Source organism: Oryx dammah, unplaced genomic scaffold, assembly GCF_014754425.2.
Source record: "Oryx dammah isolate SB20612 unplaced genomic scaffold, SCBI_Odam_1.1 HiC_scaffold_9, whole genome shotgun sequence".
Classification (NCBI taxonomy): Eukaryota; Metazoa; Chordata; class Mammalia; order Artiodactyla; family Bovidae; genus Oryx; species Oryx dammah.
This window is the reverse complement of record NW_024070193.1, coordinates 46,089,310-46,113,666: the sequence shown is the minus strand read 5'-3', so window position 1 is coordinate 46,113,666 and position 24,357 is coordinate 46,089,310. Positions and strand designations below refer to the sequence as shown.

General features: G+C 41.5%; 1 protein-coding gene across 4 annotated transcripts in view; it reads right to left on the bottom strand.

The window, feature by feature from the left end:
• The window catches only part of ULK4 (unc-51 like kinase 4), a 492,418-nt gene that overhangs the window by 309,828 nt on the left and 158,233 nt on the right, over window positions 1-24,357 (bottom strand). For all 4 annotated transcript variants that reach the window (XM_040246041.1, XM_040246038.1, XM_040246040.1 and 1 more), the window contains 3 exons: window positions 18,158-18,209; window positions 17,916-18,060; window positions 2,213-2,305 (listed from right to left, as the gene is read on the bottom strand). In XM_040246041.1, coding sequence (XP_040101975.1) covers window positions 2,213-2,305; window positions 17,916-18,060; window positions 18,158-18,209 — 290 coding nt within the window. The remainder of the gene's footprint in view (window positions 1-2,212; window positions 2,306-17,915; window positions 18,061-18,157; window positions 18,210-24,357) is intronic.

The following is a 24,357-nucleotide window of genomic DNA, read 5'->3' as shown; positions in this document are numbered from 1 at the left end:
AAAGATCTTCAAATAATTTTGATATATGAAAAAGCAAATTTCGGTAAAACACATACCGAATGATACTATGATGGTTTAAAATTTGACCACTACAAAGAGAAGCTATTTCAGTATATTCACATTGAATTTAAACAGCCCCTCAAAAGTTTCAGAAGGACACCCTCCAAAATAATAATAAGAATTAGCCCTGGCAAAGATTTGTGTATCAGTGGTGGGGAATAAGGAAGCCCAGGGTACCTCTTGGTTATATTATTGGAATTTAATATAAAGACAAGATATTCAAATATTAATTATGCAAGGAAAACAAAAAAGTTTATAAACATTAATCCACTGAATTCTGCTTGTAAATCTTTTTTCAAAAGAATAAACTGAATTCTAAACCTAGGGTCTAATCATTTTAACATAAAAAGATTTTAGGTCATCAATTATCTGTTTCTACCTCACTAGACTTTTCCCCTCAATATGAAAAATTTAGATGCATTTAATAAAGAATTGACAAGAAGAGAAAGTAGTCTCGAAAACATGTCTCATGAATGAGCAAGAGTCAACTTAAAAAAAAAGAAATACAATCCATTCAATCTAATGAAGGGATAAAATTAGTACATAATTTTACCACTTGGTATGGAAGGTCCAGGAAACAAACAACTGTCTGAATTTGGCTTTAATTTCTAACACAGATTCACTCTTCAGACTTAAATTCCTTCTGTAGGAAGAGAGAATGGTGCCTTCTAAATCAGAAATTTTGGAAGACTTACTGGACAGAGTTTTGAAAGGCTACAGAAACACAGGATTAAGAACTGCCGAGGATATAAAAGGGTTACTTAAGTGTTCTCCAAGTTCTCTTGCAACGTGACAGCCAGACTACATGGTCACATTTATATGTCACTCTCTGGAAATGAACATGGCCACCCACAGGACACGGGCCTGAGAGCTGCAATAGCCCCAGCACTGTGGCTGACCTGTGAGTGGGTCACGGTACATGCCAGGCATGGCACACCCCTGCAAAGGTTGTCTTAGTTCAGACTGCCACTCAATACAGATACTCTACAAAGAGCCTTTCTTGTCCAGCATTAATGGTAGTTCATCACTGTGTACAGATGTGAGAGTTGGACCATAAAGACGGCACCAAAGAACTGATGCTTTTGAACTGTGGTGTTAGAGAAGACTCTTGAGAGTCCCTTGGACAACAATGAGATCAAACAAGTCAATCCTAAAGGAAATCAACCCTGAATACTCATTGGAAGGACAGATGCTGAAGCTCCAATACTATGGCCACCTGATGAAAAGAGCCGACTCGTTAGAAAAGACCCTGACGCTGGGAAAGACTGAGGGCAGGAGAAGGGGGCAACAGAGGATGAAATGGTTGGATGGCACCACTGACTCAATGGACATGAGTTTGGGCAAATTCTGGGAGATGGTAAAGGAAAAGGAAGCCTGGTGTGCTACAGTCCATGGAGTCACAGAGAGTCAGACAAGGCTGAGTGGCTGAACAAAAACACCGCCACCACTATGCAGGACTGGTAAACAGCAGACTGGCTGAAATCCAGGTGGCTGCAACTGTGTGGTTTAGTTCTTTAAGAAAGACTGAAGGGCAGCTCTTCAGGATCCAAACCCACAGGGTCAGACATCACCCACACAACCCACACAACCAAAATCAGTGTTCTTCTTTGAAAGCGACAACTCTTCTCCTGCCCTTCTGCAGACCTGGGTGCTCTGTGACCAGCTCTTGCTTGCAAGACTGAAGCAGTTGCCGCTGCTCTAGCAACTAATTTGGTGTCATCACTGGTGGTGTCTTCGATAAAGGCAAAAAGCTTTCAACTACTCAATGCAAGTATGTCAACTTAAAATAGTTGAAAAGTTACAGTCAATAAATATGACAGGGACTTAATAAATAACTGTTCAGTACAATGAGGTAACAACTGACTTTTTAAAAAGTACGTGTTAGTATTTTCTCTTCAAAGAATTTATAATCTTGGAGCATTATGGATTCCACAATATGCAAACTCCAGCAAAGAATAAAAATATGAGCACAGAATCCAAAACACCATACATCACAGCTATTACAAGCCATAAAACATGACAATTTATCACTTTGGTAACTTAAACTCAATTCTTGTATAATCTCATCATCTTTAACATTTTTCAGAACACATAAAATTCACTTTATAGATGAGAAACAAAGATGAGAAATGAAAGTCTGAAGTGACAGTACCTGGTAAAAGTTGGGTTGTGCTCAGTCATGGCAACCAGCAGCTTCAGAGCATATGCTGGTACAGGGTCCGGCTCCATGAGGATGTGTTCATACCTGAAAGGACAACATGATTAAAAAGCACTCAGAGCTTTTCTCATTGTAGGTTTCCTCTGATCAACAGAAACAATATTCCAAGAGTTTCTAACATGTTTCCAAAAAAAGCAGATACTGAAATAAATGTATGAGCCATACCTGCATTTGCCAGTGGTAGGTCAGTGATGATACTGACCTACCACTCAGAGCATGGGTGCTGGGAAGATTCAATTGGACAATTCAGCTAAAATGATCAGTACAGTCTACCCACACAGTAAGAGACTCAGAAATTTTAGCATTTGTGTTGGGTGTCACAAAACTACCTCACATTCAGAGATTCTAGAAGACTCATGAGACCCATGTATGGTTGTACTCATGGTACAGACAGTACAACAAAGGCACAGAGCTGAATCATAAGGGAGACAGACACAGGTGGAGCTGGAAGATTCCCTGTGCAAGCTTCCTTATCCTCTCTCCCTTCCACAAGGGGTCACACAGCATGCTCTTTCTCCCAGCTATGAAACTACAGCATGCATGTGTGATGTTACCACCCAAGGAAGTCCACTACAGACTCATGGGACCAAGGTATTTATTGCGTGGGGCTGGTCACACAGGCAACCTCAGTTCAGTCGCTTAGTCGTATCCCACTCTTTCTAACCCCACAGACTGCAGCACATCAGGCTTCCCTGTCCATCACCGACTCCTGGAGCTCGCTCAAACTCATGTCCATCGAGTCGGTGATGCCTTTAAACCATCACAACCTCGGTCATCCCCTTCTCCTCGTGCCTTCAATCTTTTCCAGCAGCAGGTCTCTTCCAGTAAGTCAGTTCTTCGCATCAGGTGGCCAAAGTATTGGAGATCCAGCATCAGTCTTTTCAATGAATATTCAGCACTGATTTTCTTTAGGAATGACTGGTTTGATCTCCTTGCAGTCCAAGGGACTCTCAAGAGTTTTCTCCAACACCACAGTTCAAAAGAATCAATTCTTCGGTGCTCAGCTTTCTTTACGGTCCAACACCCGCATCCACACATGACTACCGGAAAAACCATAGCTTTGACCAGACGGACCTTTGTTGGCAAAGTAATATCTCTGCTTTTTAACATGCTGTCTACGTTGGTCATAGCTTTTCTTCCAAGGAACAACTGTCTTTTAATTTCATGGCTGCAGTCACCATCTGCAGTGATTTGGGAGCCCAAAAAATAAAGTCTCTCACTGTTTCCCTTGTTTCCCCAGATGGTCTTGATCACTGTCTCCTGTACAATGCCACGAACCTCCATCCGTAGTCCTTCAGGCACTCTATCAGATCTAATCCCTCGAATCTGTCTGTCACTTCCACTGTATAATCATAAGGGATTTGATTTAGGTCATACCTAAATGGCCTAATGGTTTTCCCTATGTTCTTCAGTTTAAGTCTGAATTTGGCTATAAGGAGTTCATCTGAGCCACAGTCAGCTCCCAGTCTTGTTTTTGCTGACTGTATAGAGCTTCTCCATCTTTGGCTGCAAAGAATATAATCAATCTGATTTCAGTATTGACCATCTGGTGATGTCCATGTGTAGAGTCATCTCTTATGTTGCTGGAAGAGGGTGTTTGCTTTGACCAATGCATTCTCTTGGCAAAACTGTGATAGCCTTTGCCCTGCCTCATCTTGTACTCCAAGGCCAAATCTCCTGTTACTCCAGGTATCTGTTGACTTCCTACTTTTTGCAGTCCAGTCCCCCATGATGAAAAGGACATCTTTTTTCGGATGTTAGTTCCAGAAGGTCTTGCAAGTCATCATAAAACCGTTCAACTTCAGCTTCCTCAGCATTAGTGGTTGGGGCATAGACTTGGATTACATAGGCAATCTAACATGTATCAAAGTCCTAGACTTTCCAAATGGAAGCAGGCATCTGGCATAAACCATACCATCTGCACAGACAGCTGAGACACAGTGGGCTACATACCCTCATTAGCTAAACATTGACTGCCAGCTCTCTGGGAGCCTAGCTCCAAGATGGCAGCCAAGGGCCCACCTTGCAAGTAGACCTTTCTCAGAAGAGCAGTCTCAGGCCTGCTACATCAACTGTTTTCTGCACTGCGTGCTTATTTATACCTTAGAACCTGAAATGAAAAGTATGACCACAGATCATAAAACTCAAAATGCCATCATCAGAAGTCTTCACAACAAAGCCAGGCTGTGCTCTCATGTTATTTGCTATTAATAGAAAAAGAGTTGGACTAAACACTGTGTCTGACCTACTTAGGTTGAGCTATGCAGTAAACAGTCCCATGTAGATTCTCAATTAATAAGCACTGAGTGACTGAATGAACAAATAGACAGACTAACCCATCAACTCTACAACTTAACTCTCTGAAACAACTACCAAGGAAGCAAAACGTCTCCAAAAATCCAAAATGTGTATTTAAAATTCCATGATGAGGAGCGAAAGCTTTATCATCTAGAGAACAGGGCCCCAGGCTCTTACTCAGAGCCTATTTACTCTCATTTTGGAAATCATTGCATAATAAGCTTAATTATGCAGCCTCTGAGCCCACAATGATTAAAAAGAAGGGAAAAAAAGAGCCAAGTAAAGGGAGGAAAGGGACTATTACAGAAAGGCAACCCGAGAATTTTAAAAAGTGCAGCTTGAAAGCATAGGAAACACGAAAGAAAGCAAACCCAAGAACTCCTAGCAGACAGCAGTTCAGGGAGCATTTAACACAGAGGCAGCAGGCGTTCAGTCCTCAGTGGGACCTGAGAGCCCATTATGCACCATAATGTTCAACATGGGGGCAGTGAATCAAGGGAATGTTAAGTTGGGTAGACTGCTCTGTTTAAGGAGTCAGAAACTACCATATTTTAGTAATTTTTCTTATGAAATATTTTTAAACTGTAGCAATTAGAGATCTGCCTGTGTATGATAAAGACAGAAGACAAAACACCAGTCGTTCATAATAAAACCATAAATAAAACAGTAATAAAGAGAATGTTAAAAAAAAACCTGCAAAACCACATATAAATACTTTGAAGAATGAAAAAAAAAATCAAATTGATGAGAGTAAGACATTCTATCATACGAAAAAAACAAAAATCAAGGAACATTTTTGGAGGTGAAAAAAATGTATTTGTAAAGCTTACAATTCAGAATTTTTTCAAAACAGGAACAACACAGCATTATCCCTTTCTCTAATAGTTTTATGAAATAAAAAGCTCTTATCCTAAATTGGTGACACCCAAGCCTGCCTTCAGGTTCAGTGATTTGCTAGGTGGGCTCACAGAACTCAGAATACTTGTTGTATTCCTAAGTGTGGTTTCTTACAGAGAAAGCATAACTGGTTAAAATCAGCAAAGGTGAAAGACACAGGGTAGAGTCCAGGAGGACCAGGCACAAGCTTCCCGTTGTCCTCTCCCAGTGGAGCTGTGTGGACAGGGCTCAGTCCTCCCAGCAGCAATGTGTGCTAGCATATGCAAGGTACTCCCAGCCAGGAAAGCACAGGCATGCAGGGTTTTACCAGGGGTCAGTTCCTTAGGCATAGAGTACCTTAGTGACTGACCTCTGTCTCCAGCCCCTTCGGGAGTCAGAGTCAAAATGCCCCACTGTAATTCACACTGTTATCCAGAAATATCTGGCATGGCTCAAGGCCCCAGGATACAGAGACTCTCTTATCTGGCACGAATATTCCAAAGCCTCAGAACTACTCTTCCACAAGGCAGTCAAGCGCCAGTTTCTTCATCATGTGCAGGATTTGAACCATGCCCCACCTGCTAGGCAAAGCCTTCATAGCACATATACTTAACAGGGAAATAGAGGCACTGCTGAGTTTAGAGAGCGGCAATAGAATCAGAGGTAAGAGAAGAATGCGCTCTTCCACCGGTTACTAGTATTTGGAAATCATCAGCCAGAGACTTTCAACTGACGAGGCGGTGAGAAACTTCTTATGAGTCACTCACTTACTCTGGACAGCCTCCCCGTCCCCACTCCCAGACTTATTGGAATCACTGAGGAAAGGACTACAAACTTAAGAATTTTAAAAAGCTTCTCATGTGATGTAACTCATGTGCTTGTACAGAATGTACAGGAGGATAAACAGACAAATAGAAATACAATAGAAAAAACAATCTCAAGAGCACTGAAAAATATGAAATATTTTTAAATGGACTGAACGAGAACACATAAAGCCTACATTTAAAAACAAAACACTGATGAAACTTTCACTGTCTGAAATACAATAGAAATGTGTTGAGGTTGTCTGAGGTTATCTAACCTTGAAACAGGAGAGAAGGATGAAGCTTGTACCAGCCTATGCATGACAATTTTCCCCAAGAATGTTGCTGTTTTTCTCCTCTTGTAAAAGAAGGGTAAAACAAATAATGGATCTGTTCAGAACAGAAATATTGATATGCTGAATATATTTTAATCAAAGATAGGTTTGTAATAGCCAGCAAAAATTAGCCCCCAAAATGCTGAGATATATTAAGCTTGTCTTCTCAAGAGAGAGAAAGCAACTGAGCTGATAGTAAATGGATTTTGCACTCCTTTGAATGACACTTGTAGGAAAAAACAAAAACAAACAAACAAAAGAAACAATGATAATCCAGACTCCTGAAATGGCTATAAAGGAGAGTGACCAGTGAGGAGTGGCCCATCTGGATGGCCGGGGCTGGAGAGGAGCACTCTGAGTGCCATGAGCCAGAGACGGAGATTGTTATCAACATAAAAGCATGCTGTCCATATAGGAACCCAAGACTGGGCCCACTCTTTTACTTCTAGGGTCCTCCCCAGATAAGGAGTCTTTGCTAGGTCCCAAACAGTTAGAAACCAGCGGGGAAAAGCCATTCATACTAAATTCTCTGAGAGGAGAGAAAGCTTTTAAAATCACATTTGGGGATTTAAGGGACAGATTCTTCCCTACCTTGTTAAGTGTCTGGAGAAACCAGTGTCCAATGAGACAGTCTGGCAGAACATTTAAACAGACTAGCTAAACAACTATGGATTATTGTGAGAAGTTGTTCTGGGAGTGTGACCCAAGAACCGGCCAAATGGAAAGAAGGGCCCATTTGACTGAGGCAAAGGGGAGGCACAATGTCATAAAGAAGTCCACTGTGCTGGAATTAAACTCTGAGCTCACATTTCACATGTCAGTGGAGAATTTGGGAGAAAACAGTGGTTCCAGAATATCCAAGGGACTCTAAGGGATACAAGGAGGAAGAGCCTGCTGAAGCACTTTACAAAGCCACCAGAACTGTTAAGTTCTAGTAGGGTGGGATCAAGAATAGACACAAATTAAAAGGAAAGAAAGGTGATACAACACTGGACAAGAAAGAGTCATCATAGAAAGGAAGACAGAACAGTCAGGCCGTATCTTATGAAAATATATCATCAATAAATTAAAACTTCAAGGAAAAAATTTTTTAAGTTTGTTGAAGTCCTAATGAGTAAACATTCACATATTCATGAGTGAGAAGGCCTCCACAGCATGACAACAAATGAGAAGTGAACCCTAAAATTTCACAGCTTTCAAGTTTTAAAGTAGTAAGTACTTCTCAATGACAAAATCACCATAAACAAATCAATTAGGGAAAGTTTATTTATAGAATTTTTATATATTTTATACAGTCTTAATATATAAAGAGCTACTTGCAAACCAATAACAAACCCACAGTGGTAGAGGGGAGGAAGAAATCCACCTAAGAAGAATATAAATGGCCAACAAACATGGGGGAATGGTCAACATCATGAGTATCAGAAGGAATGCAAGCTCAAGCTAGGAAGAGTACAGAAAAAAAGGCAGTTTCATAAAGGGAAACTGGTCGTATACACCATTTGCTATCTTTGGAAAAAACTGCCCAAACATGATGAATGTATGTAATTTTTAACACAGTGGTTCCACCTCTGGAGATTCAACAAAAAGAAATCAGCATGCACCCAAAGATGTAGCCCTGAAAATGGCCTTGCAGTAAATATAACAGTTAAACACTGGGGAACTCCTAGATACTTACTAACCAGAAACTGTTCAGTGATTTTAAAACATTTATAAACGTAGGTGTAGACATTCAATAAATTAGTGTTAAATAAGTATGTGACACAGAGACAGTGCACTAAGTCGTGTCCGACTCTTGCGACCCCATGGACTGGAGCCCACCAGGCTCCTCTGCCTATGGGATTCTCCGAGCAAGAATACTGGCTTGCCATTTCCTTCTCCTCAGATATTCATAGTATCGTGTCTGGAGGAAGAGACGGGCTGCAAGGAGGAAATTTCAGAAAGTACTAAGTAAATCTCATTAGGAATGAAGAAACCATTAGTAGAGGAGGCAGATGTTAATATAAAATGGGAGGCAAGAGGCAAATCACTGAGAATCTTGAATGGCTGGGTAAGAACTGTTAATATTATTTTCTGCATTCTGAAGGTTTCAAGGTCTCTGAGCAAGGGAAAGCTATGAGGAAGGCAGTATGTTAAAATGCATTTGTAACAATGCAGGGTGAATTCCAGGCTTAAACAGCTTAAAGGAAAGATGTGTAGGATTAGATAAAAAGAAGACTGTCAAACATCAAAACATGGAGGTGAAATCTACCCTGAGAGAAGGCTGAGAACTTACTCTGGATTGCTATGAGAAAGGGGTAGATAACCAACTCTTCTTGGCATTTTCTGTACAGGCTCTTCCAAACTTTGTACTAGGTGATATCCTGAGTCAACTCCAAAATTTTATGAACTGAGTCAAAAAATTTTATGAACTGAAGTTTATATCCTAAGACTTTCCAGTCTTGTGTTTTTACGTGACCTGAGTTCTACGCAATACTCTCTTTGTCTTGCATGAATGCATAGATACTCAAGTATATCAGCAGTAACCTGGACATATAAGTGGATGGAGAAATAAACAAATGGTGGGAAGATACATATATATATCTTTTTATTTTTTAAGTGAGAGAAAGGTAAGACTTCAAAATAAGTATTACATATAATTTCAGATAGTAAGCCCTAATGTCTGGCTTCTTGGATAAATTCAACAACAAATTTTAATTATAAAGGCCCAAAAGGCTCCAAAAAAAACTAAAAATGACTTCAATAAAGTAATACTCAAGGTTTACAAAATACTATGCAAAAAAACTGGAGCACTAGAATTATTCTGATTCAGAGGAATGAAAGAGTATTTATCCTTACTCCTCAAATTATCCCAATTTACATTCACATAGGTGGTTCCCCCAAGGGAGGAAAAAAAAAATCACTGTACCTATGTACCTAAATGTACTGACTTAGGTTAACACTCAGAAACATAAAAGAATTTAAGTAGAAGGAAAAAAGTAGAACTTTCATTTGGTACAAAAATATTTAAATATTATCTGCAAAAAAAAAAAAAAAAGCTTATCTAAGGAAAGGCTGAAAATGAAATACTCCTAAATACTGATTCCCATCAAAGATGGTCAAGTTCATGCCTATTTTAAGACAGAATACGTAGTTAAGGAAGACAAAGATGCAATACAGAGAAACATCTGGATGTCTTTTGAGCCACCAACACAGAAATTTGGTAGTGAAATTCAAGACTTTGCTGCATATTATTTCAGAGACAAACTCTACAGTGTGTTGCCACAACAAAACCCATTTATAAATTCAAATTTCTAAAAGGAAATACAATTCTAAGTTGTCAAGGATACAGTCCTTTCTGAAATTCTGAAAAACAAAGTCTTAATAATTTATGAAGTCATTATAGCGCTGATAATTGTACAGGTCACAAGAGAATTAGAAAACAGAAGTAAAAAAAAAAAAAAAAAAAGACAGTACTCACTTTACCCAGGAGAGAAATGCTGAATGTTCTACTGTCATAAAAACACCGTAAACACATTTACATCAGCATGATCTCTTTTCAATACAAAACATTCAAAGCTAAAAGAAAATATGAAAATAGAACAAAAACATGTTGGCAAAGTGGTTCCAATCTACCAAAGGCAAATTTCATAGCACATTTCCCCCACGGCTTTCTACCTAGCATAAAGCCCTTCCTTGATATGCTACCTAAATAAAATAAGCTCTCCCTCCATTCCCCTCGTCAACTGAGGTGGAAAAAAAGCATCAACTAAAACTTGAGACACTTTTTATTTGGCAGACTTGCTGAGGACTCAGATAGCTCTGAGGGACTGCACGAAGAGGAAAGAGAGGAGCCAGGATATATAGGCACCTTTATAACAAAAAATAGGTAGATAGTTGGAACAAAGGATTACCGTTAATTAAAGAAAAACTAGACATCTCAAGTCAATGAATCTAGCACTTTTCTCTGAATGGGAAGATGCAAGAGTCTGGGATTACTGAAATCATTCCTTTGATACACACCTTAGCTAGCAAGGACCTATTCTTTCCTGCATCCTGAATCCCCCCAGGGTACACAGTCTGGGGAGGCTGCAGCAGCTGACAGCTTGATGGCCACACCACCCTTTGTTGATATGGCAGGTGTCATTCTCTATCTACTTACACCATTCTGGTTTTTCTTCACAGCGCCCACAATGAACTGAAATCACCTTACGTGTTCATTTGTTTAGTCTCACCCACTAGACTGTAAGAGCACCAGGAGGCAGGGATTCAGTCTTTCTCACCATAATATCCTGAGTGGCTGACACAGAAGTCTCTTGATATCATTTATTGAATTAATTAAGAAAGAAAGGAGAGAGAGAAGAGAAGGAAGGGTTTTAAACCTCCTATGAATGATCACACAAGGGGGTTCAAATTACATTATTTATGTTTGTATGAATATTAGAATTTCCTCTTCCCTAAGAAGAGTAATGATGTATTCCCTGAACGAATGATGTAGTCCCATTTACAGCAATGCCCTCCCCTTATGTAACAAGCAACAGAAAAAAATTTTCAGTCAGAAGACTACTTTTAGTGTTAAGATTTCACTGATAACAACTTTGATATAAAACTTCTGAGCAGTAATGATTTTAATTAATAAGGTCAGTCTGGGCTTAAGCTCCATTAAATATTGCCTCTTTCTTCTGCAGCAACCTTCAAAATTAAATCTTGTCTCTGCTGAAAAAAATCATGCCAATTTTCTAAGTATATGTGGTTTATCTTTCTTCTCAGAAAAAAAAAAAAAACTTTTTATCATTAATCATACAGTTGGCATTCCAACTGTCTTGAAGAAAGGGGGAAAATGGAGAGAAGAGGTGGGAGGGAGGAGGAAGTTAAGGGTACACACACCAAGTCAATAGCAGGACGGAGATCTGAATACAAATATATTCTAATCACAAGATCCAGACTGCCAATGACTGACATTACCAAGCTCAATAAGCAGACAGTTTTCTCCAGCTGGTGGCCAAGGAGGAAGTCAGGGAAATGGCAAGCATAAAGGGGATTTGACAAACTGCTGCTGATTCGAAGATGGAGGGGCCACGTGAAAGGAGTTCTGGGCAACTAAAATACCAGGAGGTGGCACAGAAATAGGTGCTTTGGTCCTGCAACTGTGTACAGCTGTATAAATAATGGCCCCCAGAAGATATGTTCAAGTCCTGACCCCTAACCCGGTGAAGGTAACCTTACTTGGGTCTTTGCAGATATAGTTGAGGATTTCCAGGTAAGAAGGGCCTGAATGGAGGGTAGGCCCTAAATATAATGACTGATGTCCCTACGAGAGAGAGGCAGAGGAAAATGCGAAGCTGGCAGGCAAGAAGGCCACATGAATACAGACAGACTGGAGGGACACTGCTGTAAACCCACGATGCCCATAGCTCAATTCTCCCTCAGAGTCTCCCTAAAAGAGAGAACCCTGCTGACACTTTGATGGCAGACCTCTGGCCTCCTAAGTCATGAAAGAGAACAGTTCTGTTGTTTTAAGCTGGTCTCTGTATGGTAATCTGTTACAGCAGCCCTGGAAAACTAATACAAACCACAAGAAACGGTTCTGCCAGTAGCCTGAATGAGCCCGGAAGCAGAATTTTCCTGGCGTCTTCAGACAAGGACTAAGCCCAGTATTGTACTGTGTGTGTTAGTCACTCAGTTGTGTCCGACTCTTTGTGAGCCTGCCAGGCTCCTCTGTCCATGAAATTTCCCAGGCAAGAACACTGGAGTAGGTTGCCATTTCCTTCTCCAGGGGATCTTCCCAACCCTGGGATCGAACCTGAGTCTCCTGCACTGGCAGGCAGATTCTTTACTTGTCTGAGCCAGCAGGGAAGTCCTGAATTCTAGCGGTTGGGATCTTCCCAACCCAGGAATTGAACCCAGGCCTCCTGCACTGCAGGCAGATTCTTTACCGACTGAGCTACGAGGGATACCATTAACGTGTTATGTATCGATAGGAAAGCTAGTAGAAGGTTTAGAGTTTCATTTTCTTATATTGTTAGTTAATACTTATATACGAAATTAAAGTTGTGATGGAAACATCCCTTTCTTGCTCCTGACATGGAAATGTCCATAACAGAATACTATTTAGACTGTGATCAAAGGAATCCAGTGTTCTGGGCCATGTTAACAGATAAGCCGTAGGAAGTAGTATCGTTGTGGCATATAATGTTGAGAAATCCTAAGCTTAAATGGGTAAAAACCAAAAGCACACAGAATATTTCAGGAATAACACATGTTCCAGAGCTCGTTTATAAACATGTGCAGACCCACAGTTTAAGAAAGGTGGCTTCCATATTTATTTAATGTATACTTACGTAAGGGGCTTCCCAGCACAGTGGTAAACAACCTACCTGCCAATGCAAGACACACAGGAGACCCAGGTTCAATCCCTGGTCTGCTTACTGCTCACTGCTCTGCCTCTTCCAGGCCTGTGCTTACCCCCATTCCAGCCTAGGGTATCCACTCCTCTTCTATCTAATCATTCTCAGGTTTCCGAGTCTAACTCAAATACCAACTCTCTATAAGTCGTATTATATAATCTTCCATATACGAAAGGCACTAAACAAACACTTGAAAAAAAGTTCAGGACTTCCCTGGTGGCCGAGTGGTTGAGAGTCTGCCTGTCAATGCGGGGGACACGGGTTCAACCTCTGCTTTGGGAAGACCCCACATGCCACGTGACAACTGAGCCTGTGCGCTACAAGAGAAGCCACAGCAATGAGAAGCCTGCTCACCGCAGCTAGAGAGTAACGCCCACTCCCTACAACTAGAGAAAGCCAGCATGCAGGAACAAAGACCTCGTTCAGCCAAAAATAAATAAATAAATCTGTTAAAAAAAAGAACTGAGATCATTTTAAAAAATAAAATCAGTGTGATGACTTTAAAAAAAAAAAAAGAAACCAAAGTTCATCCCTCTAGAAAACAAAGCATGGACAGTAACAAGAGGTGACAGTTTTTTGATATTTACAGCTCACACAGTGATTTACTCATGATATCTATGATGGCTGGGGCAATGGCTAACTTTATGTGCCAACTTGACTGGGCCACAGGCCGTGAAGGTTTCATTACTGATGCATCACCAATTATTCTCAGCGCATCAGTGAGAGTATTTCCAGATGAGATTACCTCAACAGACTGAGTAACACAGATGACCCTCCCTGATGTGGGTGGGCCTCGTCCCATCAATCGAAGGCCGAAAGAGAACAAAAAGACTTAATCAGAAGGAACGGCCCCTGCCCCGCTTCCCTGCGCTGGGACATGGGGTCTTCTACTGCTTCTGAACTTAAATGGAGACACTGACGCTTCCTGAGTCTCCAGCCTGTCAGCTTTCAGATTGGCACTTACACTCGCAGCTCTCCTGGTTCTCAGGCCTGCAGACTCAAACTGGAACTATACCATTGGTTCGCCTGGGTCCTCGTTTAGAGCCTGCCAATCTTGGGACTTCTTGGCCTCCATAATCAAGTGAGCCAATTCCTTATAACAAAGCCCTTTTGTGCTCTCGCGCGCTCTCTCTCTCTATATATATATATACACACACACACACACACATACTCACATACACCCTATTCCTTCCGTTTCTCTGAGAATCATAACTAATATTTATTTTAATATGGTATTTATTCTTATAACTGAGTTTTCACTCAAATCACACCACAGTTCTGAGAAGCACCTGGAACACAGGTATTACATGGTACTTAACAAGATTAAATTACTGTGCTCCCTGAAAATTTTACAATAGCTCTTAGAAGAAGACATCCACTCTTCCCCTAGGATCATCACCCAGGGGCCACTTAACCGAGCAGAAAGAGCCTCTCTGAGAACAAAGCCGCACAGACGCAGGCAGAGTAGAGACGGTGAGGAGGACACGTCCACACAGTACTGTGGACATAATTCAAACCCCTGAATTCAGCTATATTTGACACCAGCACAAGTCTGACTTCTTAGTTTCATAAGAAAATAATTACTTAGCAAGTTAGTCTGAGTTATGTATTACTGTTTGCAAATAAAACTGTCCTAACTAATACAACACTTTCAGGTGAAAAGACTGAAAAGACTGTCACTGCGGCTTTATCTAAAGTACTGTTTACAATCAAAGATAATTAAAACTTTCATTAATATGTCTATTTGTGCACTGAAGCAGGTGCTATATAGCTCCTATAAACTCTAGAAACTTCATTATTCTTAAGCCATTATATGTACATACCATTATGAGCATTTCTAAACTTATAATTACCAAGAGCTATCTTCAGAAACCAAACCTTGTCAAGGTTTCTAGTTTTCCATTATATAAGTCAAATGAATGCATCACTTATATTTCATTTTTTAAAATTTGTACAGATTACTTATTGAGCCCTTACTATATATGACAAGTGGGCACAGTTATTATTAACTATTTAATGACCACTACTATGAAATATGCACTATCACTGTACCACTGGAGAGGGAAATGGCAACCCATTCCAGTATTCTTGCTGGAGAATTCCCTGGACAGAGGAGCCTGGTGGGTTATAGTCCATGGGGTCACAAAGAGTCGGACACAACTGAGTGACTAACACCCACTGTACCATCACAATCTTCACTTTAGAGTTTAAAGTGAGAGTAAAATAACCTTCCTAATAATAAGAGTAGGGGAGCTCCGTATTTGTCTAGAGCGTATTATGTCCCACATACTGCACTAAGAGCTCTAAGAGAAGCATCCCATCTAACCCTCATTTCTGAGTCTTCTGAATTAGATACTATTATCCTCCTTTCACAGATGAGGAAGCTGAGGCTTAGAGAAGGAAATGCAGGGCCAAGACCTGCGCTTCACATCAGAACCAGCCCACAAGCTTTGAAAACCTCCGACGTCCCAGTAAAACCCACACCATTAACCAAAGTACGTTTCAAATTGCTGAACAAAGACCTGAGCTCATCTGCGTTACATTTGTTCTTGAATTGCCATGTGATTTACATCTGTGTTTTCCTCTTTAATTCCTCACCTCTGGAAAAGGTACAGACGCACATGAAAGGGAATACGTATTATTCATTACAGCTCAGATGGATAAAATAGGAGCACTAAATTATAGAATCAATACTTTCTACACTAAAAACCGTTCCAAAAGTGGGCAGACTTTAGAAACGAAATTAGATAAATGTGCATAGGTGTTAACAAACTAACATTAAGCCAAAAAGTTTTATTAGGGGAAATACTTGGCGGACATCTCAGGTCCTGGAAAATGCTTCAGTACAATTTCAGTACAAGTTGTCAGGTAACAGACAATCAATGTATATCTTTTAAAATCCTTGGGACTGCCCTGGTGGTCCAGTGGTTAAGGATCCGCTTGTCCTTGCAGTAGACACAGGTTCAATCCCGAATCTGGGAATATCCCACATGCCTCGGGGCAACAAAGCCTATGTGCCACAATACTGACCCCACGTGCCCTACAGCCTGCAAGCGGCAACTAAGGAGAGCCCATGCACAGCAACAAAGACCCAAAGCAACCAAAAGTAAATACATACATTAAAACACATATTTTGTACAAAACTACACTTAAGCACTTTGTTGTCAGAAAGATACATATGGTTATATGTAAGTAGTTAGGAAATGTAAGATGGCAGTGAAAGTATTGATCAGTTCCATGAGACAAATCTGAATCTTTGGACTTCCCTGGCAGTCCAGTGGTTAAGACTCCACGCTTCCAACACAGGGGGTCATGGATTTGATCCCTGCTCAGTACTCTTGCCTGGAAAATCCCATGGACAGAGGAGCCTGGTAGGCTGCAGTCCATGAGGTCGCTAAGAGTTGGACACGACTAAGCGACTTCACTTTGACTTTTCACTTTATGCGTTGGAGAAGGAAATGGCAACCCACTCCACTGTTCTTGCCTGGAGAATCCCAGAGACGGGGGAGCCTGGTGGGCTGCCTTCTTTGGGGTCGCACAGAGTCGGACACGACTAAAGCGACTTAGCAGCAGCAGCAAACTAAGATCCCACAATGCATGGCAAGCAATCCATCATTTTTTAAAAAAAAAGATTTGAATCTTATATTCATCCACATTAAGTACAAACCATATATGCACATATGTATACATAACAAACGCAACTAAAAATATATTCATTGATAGTTTATCACTGAAAAAGCACCAATGAGAAAGTTTAATTTTTTTTCATATAATCATTTTCTTACATGGGGGTATCAAAAGTATTCTTATTGTATGTTACCAGGGCTCTCCCTGAACCTAAACGCAGAAGCAGAAAGAACCGAGGGGCTGGCCTTATACATCAAGCCATCAGGGTTCAAGCTCGCATGAGTCAAGACAGGCTCTCTCAGCTGGGAGTACGGTTGTCACACACTGGCTACACATTTCGTAAAATATATCTTCCTGAGTCAACAAGCAGTGGTTGAGCTCTTCAGAATATAATTAGATCTCATTTCTATATCATGAAAAAAATTGGTTTTGTTTTTTTTTTTAATGAGAAAGATCTTGAGAGGTTTAACAAATATCAGGGAGCAGTTGGTGCAGCTGCCATCCTTGGAAACTTGCTGGGCTGACTCAGACTGCAGCGTAGGCCCTGAGAAAGCAGGATCTGGTATGCACATCAATGCCTGACACACCTTCCAACATTCAATTTTGGAAAAAAAAAGTATTTAATAGTGATATATGGCATGCACTTATTTAATTTCAATTTCTTTTGTTTGATAAAATTTACAGAGTTGCTTGAATTATAACATCCCATTTCAGAGCTTAACATATTTGCACTGGGTACTCTCAGCAGTTATCACATCATGTGTCTGCTACATAAGCAATGGAGTAAAAGGAAAAAATACACCCCTTCTGTTAATTAATACTCATTAACTGTTCTGGTACTATTCCCCAACTCAGCTCCCCCAGATATATTATTTTTAATTAAACAATTTCCACTCTAAGAGTTTGGGGAGGAGTGAAGGAAGATGTCCTTCCTTCTCTATTATTTCTGAGTAGGTCCAGGAAAAGTCCCAGTTTCAAGTTCAGAAGTCTCATCATGCTGACCTTGAATAATAAACCTTATCCTTCTGGCCACAAACACCTTTGAATATGCAAAAGTTCAGTCATGTGCCTTATAGAAAACAGATAAAGCTCTGAATGGATGTTTCTGAAGATGGACTGAGATTCTCCTGGGCCCCAAGCAGTGTAGTAGTTACTGCCTCTCTTTCTAGACCTCCTACAGTGAGTGCATGAGCACACACACAAAAATATAAGGACCCTCCCTGAGACCCCGGGCCTATCACTGGACCTGGTTTGACGGCGGCATCCTGGGCACCCCACCCTTCCCTGCCTGAGTGCAGCATATGAAACTTACTGGGGAAGTAAGACATCTCTAATTAGAGCCAGAAGATTGTTGTCAGAGTCGACATTCACCACCTCCTTGCCGTCATCAGGCTCCTGGTTCACAAGCAGGGATATGGTTTCTGAGAGTAGCCGCAAGCTGAAGAGTCTCCACTCCACTGGAAAGACAGAGAGATGCCAAGAACGTGACCACATGGAGTCGGAAGGAAAACAGAACGTGTACCTGCTGGTGCTTGTTGATGTGGTCACACTTACCATTCTGGCTTTGAACCAATGACACCAAGGGGGGCAGGATATAATCAACCACCTAAAAGACAAGACGTAAAAGACTCCATTCAAATCCCAACAAACAAAAAACTAATACTGTCTGTGTGCCCGATGCACAGCGGGGTCAAACAACGCTCAAAGGTTGGAGTTTGGAGCAGAGAAAGGTTTAGTGCAGGGCCCTGCAAGGGGATGAGTGGTTCATGCCCTAAAAACCCCAAACTCCCTGAAAGCTAAAGCCTTTCATGGGAAAGGTGAGGGAGAGGCGTGGTTAGCTGTTGCAGACTTCTAGGTGTCAGATCCTGTGTTCTTGTAGCTGGTCACAATGTTCCCATAAACCTTCACCAAGTGTTATTCTCTGTTCTGATAAGAAGGGACAAGGTCACCAGGCTCAACTTTCACCCTCCGAGGCCCAGGCCCGGCTAAGAGGAAGGGGTCCCCTGCAGGTCAGTCCCCCTGAATGCTGGCACAGCCCCCAGCCTGGTCCTCCCACCAGTGCCCTGCCCAGCTGAGGAGGTAGATCTCAGCTGGCAGCATCTTCAGGGCCAGGTCTCCAGACTCCGCCCAACTGTCATCACTGAGGGAGCCAGGCGCCCAGCAGCCTGTGGCCCTCAGGCTGCCCTAATAGGGGCATGGTTTTGTGGACCAACATCCAGGATGACCACCGCCACCTTTAGGTCGTGGAGGTGGGGATGGGGGAGAGGTCTGCATCTCCTCAAGGCCTAGGGCTGGCCAGTGGGGGGCCTGACAAGAGCTCTGGAGCCTGCAGGGCACAGCCCCCTGCTTGTCCCCAGGCCCCCACCTCACCCACTAGCCTGAGGGCCTGGAGGTCCTGGGAAAGAAGGCCACAACCCACCTCTCACTGCACTTTCTGCCACGAGGACCGCTGCTCCGCTGACCATAGGCAAAGTGGGCCTCTAGCCACAGTCCTCACCCACCCCCCAGGGTCACATGCTCACACGCTAAGTGTCAGTCACACCTGCCCCGCCCCTGTTACAATATCAACCACTACCCATGCCATTTTTCACTGACAAATCACTAGTCAGAGGGGTGAAAAACATCAACAGCTAAATTCACCCAGCATCTAAACTCTGCATGACACTTAATAAACAACCAAGCTCATTTCAACCTGAAAAAGTCTTCAGGTCAAAATAACACTGTGATCATCCAGACAGTAGTTTATCAAAACCTTCAGAGTTGATGAAAGGAACGTTAGTATGTAATACAAAATCTGCCTGGCATGCACTGACATTGAACTGTCAAATTAATATACGTTTAAGCTGGTGATCATTAATCAAGTTTAAACAATCATCAAAATGTTGGGAAAAAAGGAGATACATAATCCTCATGTTTTCACAAATACATCAAAGTGCTATGGCAAGTTAATCTTGGTGGTTTTGAGATGCAGATTCCAAAGACCTAAATCCATTACACATACCACCTCTATGATTTTCTTGTTATATCAGACAGAGCACTATCCAATACGGTTTGAAATCGACTCCACAATAACAATTTACCTGTGGGATGAAAACGGATGATGAAGAAAGGACAAATCACTCCCACTGTCTAATTCTCAAAACAACTGTCTCACCTGGTGAACTATTTTGGTGACAATAAATAAAACTCCTATTGTTTATATCTGCATTGATCCCTGATCCTAAGATACATATTCGTTCTCACCACAGACAAAAGACAGAAGTGGCCACAGCCCAGCACCACCCTCCTGTTGTCCAAACCAGTGAAAGAATGCCCTACACAGGCCAGGATCTCCACACATGGGTAGTGGCCCATCAGTATCACCCTGTTCTACGCAACTTCACATAATAAATTTACACATGACAATATATCTAGACAGTTGTACAAGAACCGTAAGGAGTAGGGTGTTTGTTTTTTGGGTTTTTTTTTTTACCCTTTTTCATTGAGTGATGTCACATCACTTAAAGCATACACCTCAAATTTCACAAAGGAATTTTGAAAACTCTAAACTCCCAGTTATGTCAAAAGCAAAAACTATGCAAACAAGAGAAATACATCTCATCATCAACCCCTATCAACATGCTCAACACCCATCTTGAAGGCTTAAGAGAGCATATTAAGAGAGGAGTGGGACCAAAATTATCTACATGTCCAACTCTATAAGTTTGACGATTAAGTATGGTCCAAAAAGCAAGACTATTAGAAGATGAACAGCCAAAAATCAATACTCTTCCCAATGTCTCTACAACAACCAAACAACATAATTTTAAAAAGACATCATTTACAACAATGATAAAATTCTAAGGGTCTATGATATCATGACTTTTACAAAATATAAATACACACATATATATAAAATATTTACAAATATGATAACCATTGATAACTGGTTTAAAAAAAAAAGCTGGAAAGCTATTATAATCATGCTCACAAGAAGAAAAGATCTAAACAAACTGAGAATCAACAACTCATCTCAGATAAATCAGAGAATTAAAGTCACAAAGAAAACCAGCTGTCCACTAGAACTGAAGACAAAGGCAAAGGCAGAAAATCATAGCTTAACAGGAGCAGAAACTGCCACTGGAGCCAGCAACTGGTACAAAAACAGTAACTGACTAGAGTTGGAGTCTGAGATGATCAAACCTCCTGGAGGCCCAGCCTTAGTGCAGCCACCCACCTCCCCAAAGTTTTACCTCCCAGAGCCCCACCAGATTCTCAGATTGAAGATCAGAGAAGTCTCACGTTTCTGGCAGAGGAAAGGAAAAACTAACCATTCTGAAATATGTTTAGAGCATTCTTTTCTCCTTAACAAAGGCTGGACTCAAAAGACACTATTCTACCAAAAGCTGAACCTACTCGGGTTTTGCCAAAACCTGAGCTAGCGGGGGAAACTATCCAGTTCCAACACCCTGCAAGCCTTCCCATCTCACCAACGGGGGCATGGGGGTGGGGGTGCTGAGAAGCATGTGTGAGAGGCACAGCCCAGGCTCACAGGCTCAGAAAAGGAATGTGACCTAAACAGAGGGGCTATGGATCTCTACCCGCTCCACCACACCTCACCACCACATCAACAGGGCTCCTGTGTGATAACCCAGGATCACAACTGAGAGAGCTGCAAAGGCTTCATTCCAGAAGGCACTGTCAGGGAAACCCGCAGACGACAGGACAGACAAAACAAGGACGTTACACGTAATTTGAGGCTCTGAAACCTACAGTTACAGCAAACAGTAAACACAGCCTGGCTCCTAGCCAAAGAAACATAAAGCTTCATACTAACAGCCAGCTCATTGATCTCAGGTCATTTTACCTGATATATCAGGCTGGAATGAAATATCTGTAGTGCTGAGAAGGAAAAAAACACCACCAGCCTAGAATTCTGACTGAAATTATCCCTCGGGAATAAAAGGAAAAATAAAGAATTTCTCACACAAACAATAACTGAAGAAATGTTTTGCCAGTAGACTTGCCCTGTAAGAAATGTTAAGTTTCTTAGAAAAAAGGAAAATGACATGGGTCAGACACCCATCTATATGTTAGAAAAAAAATAAATGGAGGTAAAAATATAGGCATTGATGAGAAGCCTAAAAGCAGTCAACTGTGCAAATTAATCTATCAGTTCAGTTCAGTATCTCAGTCATGTCCTATTCTTTGCGACCCCATAGACAGCAGCAAGCCAGGCTTCCCTGTCTGTTACCAACTCCTGGAGCTTACTCAAACTCATGCCCATCAAGTCAGTGATGCCATCCAACCACCTCATCCTCCGTCATCCCCTTCTCCTCCCACCTTTGATCTTTTCCAGCATGAGGGTCTCTTCTGATGAGTCAGTTCTTCGCATCAGGTAGCCAAAGTACTGGAGTTTCAGCTTCAGCATCAGTCCTTCCAGTGAATATTCAGGACTGATTTCCTTTAGGAATGACTGGTTGGATCTCTTTGCAGTCCAAGGGACTCTTGAGAGTCTTCACCAACACCAGAGTTCAAAAGCATCAATTCTTCAGTGCTCAGCTTTCTTTATGGTCCAACTCTCACATCCATACATGACTACTGGAAAAACCATAGCTCTGACTAGATAGACCTTTGTTGGCCAAGTAATATCTCTGCTTTTTAATATGCTGTCTACATTGGTCATAGCTTTTCTTCCAAGGAACAATTGTCTTTTAATCTCATGGCTGCAGTCACCATCTGCAGTGATTTTGGAGCCCAAAAAACTAAAGTCTCTCACTCTTTCCATGGTTTGTGCACTATTTGCCATGAAGTGATAGGACCAGATGACATGATCTTCATTTTTTGAATGCTGAGTTTCAAGCCAGCTTTTTCACTCTCCTCTTTCACTTTCATCAAGATGCTCTTTAGTTCTTCTTCACTTTCTGCCATAAAGATGGTGTCATCTGCATATCTGAGGTTATTGATATTTCTCCCAGCAATCTTGATTCCAGCTTGTGCTTCATCCAGCATGGCATTTCTCATGATATACTCTGCATATAAGTTAAACAAGTGGGATGACAATATATAGCCCTAACATACTCCTTTCCCAATTTGGAACCAGTCTATTGTTCCATGTCCAGTTCTAATTGTTGCTTCTTGACCCACAAACAGATTTCTCAGGAGGCAGGTCAAATGATCTGGTATTCCCATCTCTTGAACAATTTTTCACAGTTTGTTGTGATCTACACAGTCCAAGGCTTTGGTGTAGTCAATAAAGCAGAAGTAGATGTTTTTCTTGCTTTTTCTATGATCCAACAGATCCAATGGCAATTTGATTTCTGGTTCCTCTGTCTTTTCTAAAACCAGCTTGAACATCTGGAAGTTCACGGTTCACATACTGTTGAAGCTTGGCTTGGAGAATTTTGAGTATTACTTTGCTACTGTGAGAGATGAGTGCCATTGTGTGGTAGTTTGAACATTCTTTGGCATTGCCATTATTTGGGATTGGAATGAATCCTGACCTGTTCCAGTCCTGTGGCCACTGCTGAGTTTTCCAAATCTGCAGCATATTGAGTACAGCACTTTAACAGCCTCATCTTTTAGGATTTGAAATAGCTCAGCTGGAATTCCATCACCTCCACTAGTTTTGTTCATAGTAATGCTTCCTAAGGTCCACTTGACTTCTCATTCCAGGATGTCTGGCTCTAGGTGAGTGATCACACCATCATGGTTATCTGGGCCATGAAGATCTTTTCTGTATAGTTCTTCTGTGTATTCTTGCCACCTCTTAATTATCTCCTGCTTCTGTCATTTCTGTCATTTACTGTGCCCATCTTTGCGTGAAATGTTCCCTTGATATCTCTAAAATTTCTTGAAGAGATCTCTAGTCTTTCCTATTGTTTTCCTCCATTTCTTTGCATTGATCACTGAGGAAGGTTTTATCTCTCTTTGCTATTCTTTGGAACTCTGCATTCAAATGGGTATATTTTTCCTTTCCTCCTTTGCTTTTAGCATCTCTTCTTTTCTCAGCTAAGGCCTCCTCAGACAACCATTTTGCCTTTTTGCATTTGTTTTTCTTGGAGATGGTCTTGATCCCTGCCTCCTGTACAATATCACGAACATCTGTTCACAGCTCTTCAGGTACTCTGTCTATCAGATCTAATCCCTTGAATCTATGTGTCACTTCCACTGTATAATTGTAAGGGGTTTCATTTAGATCATACCTGAATGCTCTAGTTGTTTCCCCTACTTTCTTCAATTTAAGCCTGAATTTTGCAATAAGGAGTTCAGGATCTGAGCCACAGTCAGCTCCTGGTCTTGTTTTTGCTGACTGTATAGAGCTTGTCTAACTCAATGAAACTATGAGCCATGCCGTGTATGGCTACCCAAGACAGACGGGTCATGGTGGAGAGTTCTGACAAAATGTGGTCCACTGGAGAAGGGCCTGGCAAACCACTTCAGTATTCTTGCCTTGAGAACCCCATGAACAATATGAAAAGGCAAAAAGATATGATACTGAAAGATGAACTCCCCAGGTAGATAGGTGCCCAATATGCTACTGGAGATCAGTGGAGAAATAACTCCAGAAAGAACAAAGAAAATGAAAGTGAAGTCACTCAGTCATGTCCGACTCTTTGTGACCCCATGGACTATAGCACACCAGGCTCCTCCATCCGTGGGATTTTCCAGGCAAGAATACTGGAGTGGGTTGCCATTTCCTTCTCCAGGAGATATTCCTGACCCAGGGATTGAACCCAGGTCTCCCGCATCGTAGGCAGATGCTTTACCATCTC